At 44.5% G+C, this 13,666-nt stretch overlaps 1 protein-coding gene across 1 annotated transcript in view; it reads right to left on the bottom strand.

The window, feature by feature from the left end:
• TM9SF4 (transmembrane 9 superfamily member 4) overlaps positions 1 to 7,335 on the bottom strand; it is a 53,113-nt gene extending 45,778 nt beyond the window's left edge. The window contains exon 1 of the mRNA XM_052650659.1: positions 7,222 to 7,335. Within this exon, the coding sequence (XP_052506619.1) occupies positions 7,222 to 7,236 (15 nt within the window). The 5' untranslated portion in view covers positions 7,237 to 7,335. The remainder of the gene's footprint in view (positions 1 to 7,221) is intronic.
• Positions 7,336 to 13,666: the final 6,331 nt, after the last annotated feature.

The raw sequence follows: 13,666 nt of genomic DNA, 5'->3' as shown, positions 1-13,666 counted from the left end.
AACCTAGATAGCATATTCAAAAGCAGAGACCTTACTTTGCCGACTAAGGTCCGTCTAGTCAAGGCTATGGTTTTTCCAGTGGTCATGTATGGATGTGAGAGTTGGACTGTGACGAAGGCTGAGCGCCGAAGAATTGATGCTCTTGAACTGTGTTGTTGGAGAAGACTCTTGAGAATCCCTTGGACTGCAAGGAGATCCAAGCAGTCCATTCTGAAGGAGATCAGCCCTGGGACTCCTCTGGAAGGAATGATGCTAAAGCTGAAACTCCAGGACTCTGGCCACCTCATGCAAAGAGTTGACTCATTGGAAAAGACTTTGATGCTGGGAGGGATTGGGGGCAGGAGGAGAAGGGGACAACAGAGGATGAGATGGCTGGATGGCATCACTGACTTAATGGATGTGAGTCTGAGTGAACTCCGGGAGTTGGTGATGGACAGGGAGGCCTGGCATGCTGTGATTCATGGGGTTGCAGAGTCGAACAGGACTGAGCGACTGAACTGAACTGAACTGAACTGAATACTAGTAGCTGATACATTGTTTCAAGAGTGGAGAAAGATGGAGACCCAGTGGTTAAACTTGGCACTTTCAGGGCAGGGGTCCTGTTCAGACTGTGGTCAGGGAACTAAGATCCCACACAGCGAAGCCAAAAAAGTTAACATAATTTATTGGGCAGAGACACACACAGACTCAAAAGTGTTCTTTGGGGGTAGGGAACAACCAACTGTGTGAGAGTCCAGGTGAAACTAATAACTATCCCACCAAGCAGAAGACATCCAGACCCAGACCTTGAGGCCAGAAAGTGCAGAAATAAAACATTAAAAATGCACGGAACTTCCCTCCCTGCTTGGGTATTTATTAAATACTCTGTTAGCCCAAGCAATAGGCTTAGATAGTTCATCTAAAGATTTCAAACCCTGGAGTAGGAAAGTTACAGCGTGTTCATCTCTCATTTCATTTAATCATCACAATTCTTTCAGAGTCTCACCCTCATTTTAAAAATAAGAAAACTGATCCAGACAAAAAAGTTCTGGAGATGGATGGTGGTGATGGTTGCACAATAATGTGAATGTATTTAATGCCACTGTACACACAATGTCTCTGTACATGCAATGCCACTGTACATGCAAAGCCAGTGTACACATAAAATAGTTTAAATGATACATTTTATGTCGATTTTACCACAGTAAAAAAAATTTTTGTTTTAAGTGACAGGTTTAAAGAACCAAATGGTTGGCCGGAAGTCATAAAACCAATCAGTGTCAGATTCTAGTCCATGAGCTTAGACCCAGCCTTAGTTTCTTCATTTGTAAAATGGGTTTTTGTAAAGATTAGATGGAATAATGGATGGACATATGGTTTATCAACTGACATGTATCTTGTGAACAGAAAATTTCCCCTCAAAATTAGGTAACCTAGGGGATTACCACAAACTTTAAATATTGCTTTTGAATCCGCATGTCAAAATAGGAAGATTTTTATAGAGAGACCACCTCATTCAGGAGTTGCTAATTCAACCCTCTAGAAAGGCCATGCAAATTACCTACTGGGTGACGCTGCTAAGGAATAAACCAAAAGGTATGGAAGACTGGGTCCTGCACGGGGAATGTTCTTTATGGGAAATTTGGGCCCAAATTTTCAAGAGAAAAATGAAAACCCAGAACTTTCGTAATGTGGAATCTCCCAATTATTAAATACTGGCAACTAACTGGAAAAAAATGTAAAGTCCTGTGCCTGCCAACCTCTCTTCCTTGCCCCCCAACCCCAATCAAAGCCATGTGAAGATGCGCTCCATAACTGTCACTTCATAGCATGAGATCTGCTTCATTAGAAACTGAGGCCCAAAGATACTAAGTGACTGGCCAGGGCACCCAGACTCCCTTCTAAACTGGCTTATGAATTCAGCTCCAATTTGTGATTTGATTTTGTTTTTTAAGAACTGCCAGTACCATTTAGTATACCCTCTGAACACAAAACCTTGAGATTTCAAACCCTGGGAGATCTGTCAGTTTTAATGCTTGGGGATAGGTGAGAAGTCATGGTACAGAGCAGAGAAGGAAGCAATGAAGAGGAATGGGACAGAACCGAGAAAGAAGTCCCAGCGTCCGAAACCATGTTCCACTTGGGAACTATCAGTGTCAGCAAATGGTTCAAGGATCAAAGCAGGTCTGGGGCGGCAGGTGGCTCCTACCATTCGCCTATGGCCAGATGGCCCCGTTCATCCTGAGTCCTTCCCACCTTCCTGCCAGTGCCCAGAGATCAAAACTCAACCTTCAACATTCTGTGACCTGCTTCTTTTTCACTGAGATCAAAGGGAAACTTTTGTCCAAGTTGTAAAAGAGAAACCAAGAGGCAACTTAATGCCGCCTCTGCCTTCCTTGGACTTCCTGGGGGGATTAAGGGCATTCCTTTAAAGGGATTTCTCAGAGAAACACGTCTGTGCCAAGGACTGGTGTTGGCGCCTCAGCTTCTAAGGACACAGCGGCTCCCGCGGAATACATGTGCCAGGTGGAGCAAGTGGAGAGAACAGACAATACAACCAACAGACAGCAGCCCAGAAAGACCACAGAGACTAAGATCACGGGGGAAAAAAATCTGATTTTATAGGCATATCAGCAAAAATCACCTTGAATGCAAGTATTCTAAGCCACAAAATTTTCAACCTCAAGTTGAAATTTTCAATATCATTGAAGATTTTACAAATTTCATTGAAGAATTTAGAAATCCTCAAGTCTAAATCTTCATTTCACATATGACCTGTGCTGAAACAGACGAACAACACCAGAGTAATTTGCTCCAGGCCACCTGATAGATCAGTGGCAGTGCTGGGACTAAGCCGCAGCTGCCTCTTCTTCAATGAGCCGCGCTGGCCATTCCCAGGTGAGGCCCCGGGGAGACAGCAAGTTGCCACACACAGGACTGCTGGCAGAGTCCAGGCCTCCTGCCTTCTGTCCCAGGCCTCTATCAGCCAGACTTCATCACAAAACACGATTCCTGTGCCTCTGACTGGCCCGGAAACAGGGGGACAGGAGCCGAGGGGGATACTGGGAGGAAGGAACGGCTAGCACTGCTTTCGTTTGATCAAAGGAACCTAGAGGTCATTCAGACCATTCCCCTGCCTCTGGACTGGATCAAACTCAACCTCAGAACAGTGAGAACTGACCCAGCAATTCTACTCCTAGGTATACACCCAAGAAAACAGAACCAATGTTTACCCAAGAGCTTGCACACAAAATATTCACAGCAACATTATTCATAACATCTCGAAAGTAGAAACAATCCCCAAATCCATGAATAGATGAAAAGGTAAACCAAATGAGGTCTATCCACACAATGGAACATTATTTGATCATAAAAAGGAATGAAATATTGACACATGCTGCTGCTGCTGCTGCTAAGTTGCTTCAGTCGTGTCTGACTCTGTGCGATCCCACAGATGGCAGCCCACCAGGCCCACCCCGTCCCTGGGATTCTCCAGGCAAGAACAATGGAGTGGGTTGCCATTTCCTTCTCCAATGCAGGAAAGTGAAAAGTGAAAGGGAAGTCGCTTGGTCATGTCTGACTCTTAGCGACCCCATGGACTGCAGCCTACCAGGCTCCTCCGTCCACGGGATTTTCCAGGCAAGAGCACTGGAGTGGGGTGCCACTGCCTTCTCCATGACACATGCTATGGCATGGATGAACTCTGAAAACATTATGCCTTGTTTAAAAAAAAAAGTCAGATAACAAAACACCACATATTGTTTGATCCCATTTATATGAAATGTCCAGAACAGAAGAATCTATACAGACAGAAAGTATATTAATGGTTGCCAGGGACTGGAGAGAAGAGGGAGTGGGAAGTGGCTGCTAATGGATTTTTTTTAATGGGGTGATGAAAATATTCTGGAGGTGGACAGTGGTGAAGGTTGCACAACTCTGTGAATATACTAAAAAGCAATGAACTGTAAACTTTCAAAGGGTGGATTTTGTGTTATATGAATTATGATCCAATAAAACGGAAAAAAAACATAACACCCCAAACAGCATGAACAATGTGTGAGAGAAATACACAGAGTTTTATTTTCCAAACAGAGGTTTCTAGACTCCTGAGATGTCTACAAACGTCAATGGACACTTCCCAAGTTCCACCAAAACAATATTCCTCAGAGCATATTCCATATGCTCAACAGTTCTATAAAGGATGAGATATGGGCCTGCTCCTCACCTCAGACCCAGCCAGAGCAACTAGGTATAGTGTAACTTTATAGTCATCTAAAGCCAGGCAGGAGGAACGCAGGAAAACTACAGAGAACTTCTGTTTACATCAGCCATCTACTCCTAACTGGGGAAGTTCAGGAAACACCCACTGTGCTAACACAGATCTGGGAGGTGGCAGCCGACCCCTGGGGAAGAAGAACCAATCACTAAGGAAAGGGAGGGAGGTAAAAACCCATAAATATCACTTGAAACTTGCACCCACAACCCTAACTTTCAAAATAAAAGAAAAAACCAAAAGCCAGCAAGTTCCCACGGTCACTGAATCTATTAGTTAGGTTCCTCTTTGGTTGTATGACTTGCCTCAGAAACCCAGACACCCCAAAGCAGAGCCACACACTTCCATCCCCAGCAGTTGTGAAACAACCTATTGTACGAGGGTGCGGGGACTGTTCTGACTTCTGTATAATAAAGGGCTTCACACAGACCAAGCTCAAGTTTATCTGCCCACCCAGCCCGTCACACGCAGTATGACAGACACGAAGTATGACGGACATGTAGTATTCCCTGGTAATAAATGTGCTTCTGTGACTTTTCACTATTGCATCGAACATGAAGCTGCTCATGTGCCCTCTTTAAAGTGGCCTCTGTGGGTCCCTGTACACACTACACTCTTAATTTCTGGAAATCAGTTTATAGTATTCATCATGAAAGCAGAGGATGATACTCCCAAGTGACACAACAAACATAAAATCACTTTGCTGTCCACTGTGCTTAGAATAAAATCCAAATGCCTTTCCATGGTTTCTCTGCAGGCTGAGAACAGGTCAGCTCCCTTAATGTAACATTCTGAAAAGTGTGGGAAGGGAAAGCACCGTAACAGAACAGTCTTTCAAAATGCAATCCACAGATTACAAACTGTAGACTACAACCCACAATTACAGGCATGCTTCTAGAAACACAGCTCTTCCTGCCTCTCTTTGATTCCATCTTGTATCATTCTTTGCTCTCCCCTACCCCCGACTCCTCACCATGTTTCAGCCCCTCCAGCATTCTGTGTTCCTCAAACATACTCTTTTCCATCTTGGTCCTTTATACTTGCCATCTCCTTTGCCTGGAACACTCTCTGCATTGCTGGTTCCTTCTCGTCAATCAGGTCTCAACTCACGTCACTTTCTCTGAGAAGACTTCTCTGACCACGTAATCCAAAGCAGTTGCACCAGCCTGTCACCCCCCAATTACTACCACGTCATCTTGCCCTCTTCACACTTACCACTATCTGACATTACCTTGTTCATGTATTTTCCTACTGACTGTCTTCTCAGGCTAGAAAAACTCTACAAGCACAGGGACCTTGACCCTCTAACTCACCAGTACATCCCTAACTCTTGGCACAGAGCAGCCACTCAAATATTTGTTGATTAAATAAATGTGTACCAGAAATATGTTAACTTATTACCTCTTAAAACCTCAGAACAGAGCAAGAATTTCCCAGTGCAATGCTATAAATGCAACTTTACTGAACTCCTTCCCTATGGCAAAAGAGGGTGTGACTTTTCCTGTTCATGTTAAGTTCTTATGCCATTCTTGTTCTGAAAGTGGTCCGGAAAAAAAAAAAAATTGGTTTCAACATATCACGTTTGGGATTTTTTTCTGTGGTCTAAGACCACAGATATCAGGTAAGGCTGTGAAGTCTTTTACCTGACCTCTGAGGTTCTAAATAAGGAATCCCTTATTAAATAAAAAGGATAATTTATCAGTTGGTTAATAGGAGGAGGGGAATTTGTTATCAGCCAGTAACCTATCCTTGCTTGGCAAAAATCAATACCAAAGAATTTAAACAAGAATCTTCCTTTACTAAAGTCAAATGTCTTTTGTGTCCCATCCTGTGTCCCAGGATGAAATTATCTGCTGAGGAAGCAACATATAGGAACAGTACAAAATCACTCAGCCTAAGTGACTTCAATTTTGGTTCTGGTCTCTTGACAAGCAGAATGTGAGCCGACCTTCTGGAAGAAGAAAGGGCCAGTTTTTCACAGATCTACTTCCAGCATTCTATATCAGAAGCCAGCCAGTTCTGACCCACTTTCCCGGTACAGCTTATCCACATACCCTTATCCACACAAACGCATCATCCTAAAGAGCTGTGTGGCCTTGTAGGGGCACGTGAAGGGGAGGGGGCTAGGCGGCACTGGCATAGTGCTTTTCACAACTGACCACCTCCATCATAATCACTAGAGTGCTTATAAAAGTGTAGATTCCTAGGCATCTCCTAGGCCAACAGAATTAGAATCTTTGGAAACTGCATTTTTAACAAGCTTCCCCACACACACCACAAGTCTTGTGCACAGGAAAGTCTGACAACCAGTGGGATAAAAGATCCCTAGGAGAGAGGCAGGCAATTGGAATTGAGAGAAGACGAGATGTGATTAGAGAAGGATCTGGGGATTGACAATGGGGGCTGGGGGGGTAGGGGTAAAGGCATGCTTCCGGGTATCGGCAGTCAAGACCGGCAGTGGGGACAACTGAGGGTAGAGGGGAGGACAGGGCTCTAGAAAGGATATGACACAGGGTTTGGGGTGGGAGAGGTGAGCACGCATCCGCGGACTGGTCAAGATAGTGGGGAGGCGGGGAGGTGGAGAAAGCAGGGTACAGACGTGAGAGGGAGGAGCAAAACTGGGAGTAACGGGAGCTCTTTGAAGGGGTGAGGACTGCAAAGTGAAAATTGGGAAATGGGGGTCACAGGAGGCAAAGACCAAGACTGGAATAGGAACCGCCTAGGGTGGTAGCTGAGACCCTTCCTCTGACCCAGAGCCTCCCCCAAAACTTCGGGCCTTGACAAGCCTGAGTGCGGGGCAAAGGCCGGAGACGGGGAGTTTGGGGGAGACAAGCCCAATCAGGGATGTCTCTGAGGCCTGAGCTAGGGGTCCCTGAAGTGGATCGGGCCGAGCATGGGACGCCAGGAAGTCCTAGGATCCCCCAGAGCGGCCCGCTCCATCTCCGGCTCCCGGAGTCTCCTTCACTCACCATCGCCGCCGCCATCTTGGATCCACGTGTCGCCGTAATGACGTCAGCGGAAGTAGGGTTTCCTTGGTTACGGAGTTTACCTCCGCGAGGTGCTGCCCTGTTTCAGTCGCTCCTGTGGTCGCGGTGAGTGGAGGCGCAAAGAAGACTTAGCTCCTGATCGCTAGCCTGGTCTGGGCAGTTAGGTCGCTGATTAAGTAAAAAGACAGGGTGGTGTAACTACGGAAGCCATGTTAACTCCTGGCAGACCCACGCTCCTTCCCCGGCTGACACTGCATTGTGGGTAATAGCGGAGTGCGTAAAGGAGCTTGTTCTGTGGGCTCCATCTTTACTATTGGCAGGAAGATTCGTTGCCAGGGTTACCTGAGCCCCTTGATTTGGTTGAGTGGGATCCGTACCGGGGTTCCATTAGCAGAATGATTTGTAATTAATGTATTTAATTATTTGCTTGGCTATCCAATATTCTCTCCAATAGACTCTAATCCCTATGTGGGTAAGATCCTTTTTTTTAACCTTGCTTTGCCTCACTCTCATCTGTGAAATGGGGAGGAGACTATTTTAACACCTTCATTATAGGTTTATGATGAGAATCCAATTAACTAATGTTGAATAATATTATTAAATAAATGTCATTATACTCTTATGTCTACTCCTTCAGTCGTGTGGTAGGTGCCCAATACACTACTTACTAAATGGAAGAAGAAAACGCAGCATCTTTAGTTGGGGGGTGGGGCGGGGGAGACAGCTTTGGATGTGGACTTCACCTTGTTACCTAAGAGTGTAACTCGAGGCAAGTCACTCCACCTTCCTAAACCTCAGTTTCCAGTAGCTACAAAAGGGGACTCAAGAAGCTGTGGTGTTAAAATTGGCAGAAATCTGAAAGTTCAGTTGGTCCATGTATCACTGTAAAGTTGGTACAGTACCAGTGCTATCTGCAACTGTTAGGGAAAGTTGTGAAAGATCAATAATGGTCAATATCACGTACTGAACATTTGTGTGCTGCAGCATTTAGCATCACGCTAAAACTGCTCATAAGGCTCTCTTGTCTAGTCCTCTAGTCCCCCTCTTGGCAGGGGGTGGTTGAACTCTGATCCCCACCTAGGAGCAGGGCTATGGTTGATTGCCAGGCAAAGAAGGCTGCCAACAGATCTTTCCATCAACATACTATTTCTCCCACCAAGAGGTTGACTCTATTTCTCCTCCTTTTGAATCTGGCTGGTCACATCACTTGCTTTAACCAACAGAATATGATACAAATGACTCTGCCAGTTCTGGGTCTAAGCCTCAAGAGACTTGGCAGTTTCTGCTTCCATCATTTTGGCTCTAAAGACATCTGGCGACCAAGCTTGATAGCCACATGGAGAGGGAGGGAGGACCGGCCAACATCTCCAGTTACTCTAGAAATTCCAGCTGACTCCCAGGCATGTGGATGGAGTCATCATGGACATGCTAACCCACGCTGAACTGCCAACTGAATGCAGCTACATGCATAACCTTATCTGACACCATACGGAATAACAACAACAAAAAAACTGCCCACCTGAGCCCAGTTGTGTTAGGTTTTGGAGTGGTTTCTCATGAAGCAATAGGCAATTAAAACACAGACCTATTAACTCTTGTGATTCATACAACCGTCATGAAGAGGAGCACAACGGATAAATCCCCAAGGGAGAAGAAACTTGAGCGAGCAGGAGGAGCATTTCCCTGGAGTTTCATAGCTAGTAAGCCACAGGTTCTAAACTTGCAACCAGTTCTGGAGCTTGAATCTTGGCTGTTTCCTATCGTTTCTGGAGCCAAAAGAGGGTTGAATGATAAGGAACGAAGCTCCATGAATGGTATATTATTCCTTGGTTATTTCCATTTTCCCCTTCATATCTTCTGCTTTTCCCAAAAGGCTTTCATGACCCAGTCTCCTTTAATAACATCATCAGAATCTTTGGGCAAGACTGACTGGGTTTAGATTCCATTTCCATCACCCACTGGCTCCATGGTAGAGGCAAATTTCTTTTTTCCCTTAACAATTTTTTAAAAATTGTGGTAAAATACACTTGCTTCCCTGGTGTCTTGGTGGTAAAGAATCTGCCTAGCAGTGCAGGAGATATGGGTTCTATCCCTGGGTCAGGAAGATCCCCTGGGGAAGGAAATGGCCACCCACTCCAGTTTTCTTGCCCGGGGAATCCCATAGACAGAGGAGCCTGGCGGGTTACAGTCTATGGAGTTGGAAAGAGTCAGACATGACTTAGCAACTAAACAATAGCAACAAAATGTATATCACATAAAATTTACCATTTTAATCACCTGTAAGTGCAATTCATTGGTGTCAAATGCATTCACCATCTGTGCAGTCACCAGCACCTCTGGGAACTTTTTATCACCCTAGACTGAACTCTGTGCCCATTAAAGTGAAAGTCACTCACTTGAGTCTGACTCTGCGACCCCATCCATGGAATTCTCCAGGCCAGAATACTGGAGTGGGTAACCGTTCGCTTCTCCAGAGGATCTTCCCAACCCAGGGATTGGCCTGGGGTCTCCTGCATTGCAGGTGGCTTCTTTACCAGCTGAGCCACCAGGGAAGCCTAAACAAAGATATAACCAGTTGCAAAGTGAAAGTCACTCAGTCCTGTCCGACTCTTTGCGACCCCATCGACTATACAGTCCATGGAATTCTCCAAGCCAGAATATTGGAGTGGGTCAGTTCAGTTCAGTTCAGTCACTCAGTCGTGTCCGACTCTTTGCAGACCCATGGACTGCAGCATGCCAGGCTTCCCTGTCCATCACCAGCTCCCAGAGCTTGCTTGAACTCATGTCCATGGAGTCGGTGATGCCATCTAGCTATCTCATCCTCTGTTGTCCCCTTCCCCTCATGCCTTCAATCTTTCCCAGCATCAGGGTCTTTTCCAGTGAGTCAGTTCTTCACATCAGGTGGCCAAAATATTGAAGTTTCAGTGTCAGCATCAGTCCTTCCAATGAATATTCAGGACTGATTTCCTTTAGGATTGACTGGTTTGATCTCTCTGCAGTCCAAGGGACTCTCAAGAGTCTTCTCCAACGCCACAGTTCAAAAGCATCAATTCTTCAGTGCTCAGCTTTCTTTATAGTCCAACTCTCAAATCTGTACATGACTACTGGAAAAACCATCTCTTTGACTAGATGGACCTTTGTTGACAAAGTAATGTCTCTGTTTTTTAATATGCTGTCTAGGTTGGTCATAGCTTTTCTTCCAAGGAGCAAGTGTCTTTTAATTTCATGGCTGCAGTTACCATCTGCAGTGATTTTGGAGCCCCCCGAAATAAAGTCTCTCACTGTTTCCATTGTTTCCCCATCTATTTCCCATGAAGTGATGGGACCAGATGCCATGATCTTGGTTTTCTGAATGTTGAGTTTTAAGCCAACCTTTTCACTCTCCTCTTTCACTTTCATCAAGAGACTCTTTAGTTCTTCTTCACTTTCTGCCATAAGGGCAGTGTCATCTGCATATCTGAAGTTATTGATATTTCTCCTGGCAGTCTTGATTCCAGCTTGTGCTTCATCCAGCCCATCATTTCACATGATGTGAGACATTCAGAAAATTAATGCTAGGAAGCATTAGTACAAACAATGTTAGTGGAGGTAATGGGATTCCAGCTGAGCTATTTCAAATCCTAAAAGATGATGCTGTTAGTGTGCTGCACTCAATATGCCGGCAAATTTGGAAAACTCAGCAGTGGCCTCAGGACTGGAAAAGGTCAGTTTTCATTCCAATCCCAAAGAAAGAATATTCAAAGTACTGCAAAATTGTACTCATTTCACATGCTAGCAAAGTAATGCTCAGAATCCTTCAAGCTAGGCTTCAACAGTATGTGAACGAAGAACTTACAGATGTACAATCTGGATTTAGAAAAGGCAGAGAAACCAGAAATCAAATTACCAACATTAGTTGGATCATAGAAAAAACAAAGAAATTCCAAAAAATAAAAAATCCATCTACTACTTCATTGACTACATGAAAGCGTTTGACTCTGTGAATCACAACAAACTGTGGAAATTTCTTAAAGAGATAGGAATACCAGACCATCTTACCTGTCTCCTAAGAAACCTGTATGTAGGACAAGAAGCAACAGTTAGAACCGGACATGGGAAAATGGACTGGTTCAAAATTGGGAAGGGAGTATGTGAAGGCTGTATATTGTCACCTTGCTTATTCAACTTATGTGCAGAGTACATCATGCAAAATGCCCACTGGATGAGTCACAGGCTGGAGTCAAGATTGCCAGAAGAAATATCAACAACCTCAGATATGCAGATATGACTGTAATGGCAGAAAGTAAAGAGGAACTAAAGAGCCTCTTGATGAGGGTGAAAGAGGAGAGTGGAAAAGCTAGCTTAAAACTCAACATTTAGAAAACTAAGATCATGGCATCCGGTCTCATCACTTCATGGCAAATAGATGTGGAAAACGTAGAAACTGACATTTTATTTCCTTGGCTCCAGAATCACTGCAGATCGTGACTGTAGCCATGAAATTAAAAGATGCTTGCTCCTTGGAAGAAAAGCTGTGACAAACCCAGACAGCCTATTAAAAAGCAGAGATATCACTTTGCCAACAAGTCCATATAGTCAAAGCTGTGGTTTCCCCAGTAGTCACACATGGATGTGTGAGTTGGACCATAAAGAAGGCTGAGCACCAAAAAGCTGATGCTTTCAAATTGTAGTGCTAGAGAAGACTCTTGAGAGTCCCTTGGACAGCAAGGAAATCAAACCAGTCAATCTGTTGGTAAAATGAGTTACGAGATCAATCCAGAGTCAGAGTGGGAGAGAACCACACAAAGGCATGAATTCAAGGAGGCATGATTCATTAGCGGTCATTTTGTCACGCTCCGTGACGCCATCATTGCCTAGGCCACCTTCCCCTCTCTCACCTGGGCCTCCGGAATGGCCTCCTACCTGGTTTTCCTACAGACTTTTTTGTCACCTCTCGTCTCTCTTCTCCATTTAACCATCAAAGTCATCTTTTAAAAAACAAGAATCAACTGTGTTTCTCCCCTGTTTAAAACTTTACCCAGTTAAAATCTCAAGCCCTCACCATGACCTGCAAGGGCCTAAATAGTCAGGCCTTGACTCCCACAATGTCCCCTTCATTCAGAAGCCTCCAGCCACACAGACCTCCCAGGAAACTTGCCAAGCTCATGGCTACCGCAGGGCCTTTGTACTTGCAGGCCTTTCTCTCTGGAATACTCTTCACATTTTGTGTGATTAGCTGCTTCTCATGATTAGGTCTCAGCTCAACTGGCGACTCAGAGAGTTGTTACCTGCCACACTCACACATACACACACAGGGTTGGGTTGGCGGTGGGGAGAGATACTTTGGTTACTTCTTATTGTTTTTCTTCCAATAAGAAAGCCTACAGTGGGTCTGTGGTGTACCCAACTGTGTCTGTATTAAGTATGTGCCAAAAACATATTGGTTGAATGCTTGCATTACGATTTCATCTCAGGCCTCTATCAGTTGGGAACAGCTGTGGCTGTAAGGAAGGACCCCACCCCAAACAACAGTGGCTTAACAAAATAAATGCTTACTCTTCTGTCTTAGTTTGGTTTCTTCCAGAAGCTGACTCTGACACAAGGATTCAAGCAAGAGTAACTTTTAAAAATGTATTTATTTTAATTGGAGGCTAGTTACTTTACGACGTTGTGGTGGTTTTTGCCATACATTGACATGAATCAGCCACGAGTGAACGTGTGTCCCCCTGTCCCTAAGACCCCTCCAACCTCCCTCCCCATCCCATCCCTCCGGGTTGTCCCAGTGCACCAGCTTTGAGTGCCCTGTTTCATGCATAGAACTTGGACTGGTCATCTATTTCACATATGGTAATAGACATGTTTCAATATTATTCTCTCAAATCATCCCATCCTCACCTTCTCCCTCAGAGTCCAAAAGTCTGTTCTTTATATCTGTGTCTCTTTTGCTGTCTAAGCAAGAGTAGTTTATTTTTAATTTTTTAAAATTAATTTATTTTAATTGGAGGCTAATTACTTTACAATATTGTATTGGTTTTGCCATACATTGACATGAATCCGCCACGGGTGTACATGTGTTCCCCATCCTGAACCCCATATCCCTCTGAGTCATCCCAGTGCACCAGCCCTGAGCACCCTGTCTCATGCATTGAACCTGGACTGGCGATCTGTTTCACATATGATAATAGACATGTTTCAATGCTATTCTCTCAAATCATCCCACCCTTGCCTTCTCCTACAGAGTCCAAAAGACTGTTCTATACATCTGTGTCTCTTTTGCTATCTCACATATAGGGTTATCTTTACCATCTTTCTAAATTCCATATACATGCATTAGTATACTGTATTGGTGTTTTTCTTTCTGACTTACTTCACTCTGTATAATAGGCTCCAGTTTCATCCACCTCATTAGAACGGATTCAAAGGTATTCTTTTTAATGGCCAAGTAATA

Source organism: Budorcas taxicolor, chromosome 13 (assembly GCF_023091745.1).
Source record: "Budorcas taxicolor isolate Tak-1 chromosome 13, Takin1.1, whole genome shotgun sequence".
Lineage (NCBI taxonomy): Eukaryota > Metazoa > Chordata > Mammalia > Artiodactyla > Bovidae > Budorcas > Budorcas taxicolor.
This window is presented reverse-complemented; position numbering and strand designations above follow the sequence as displayed.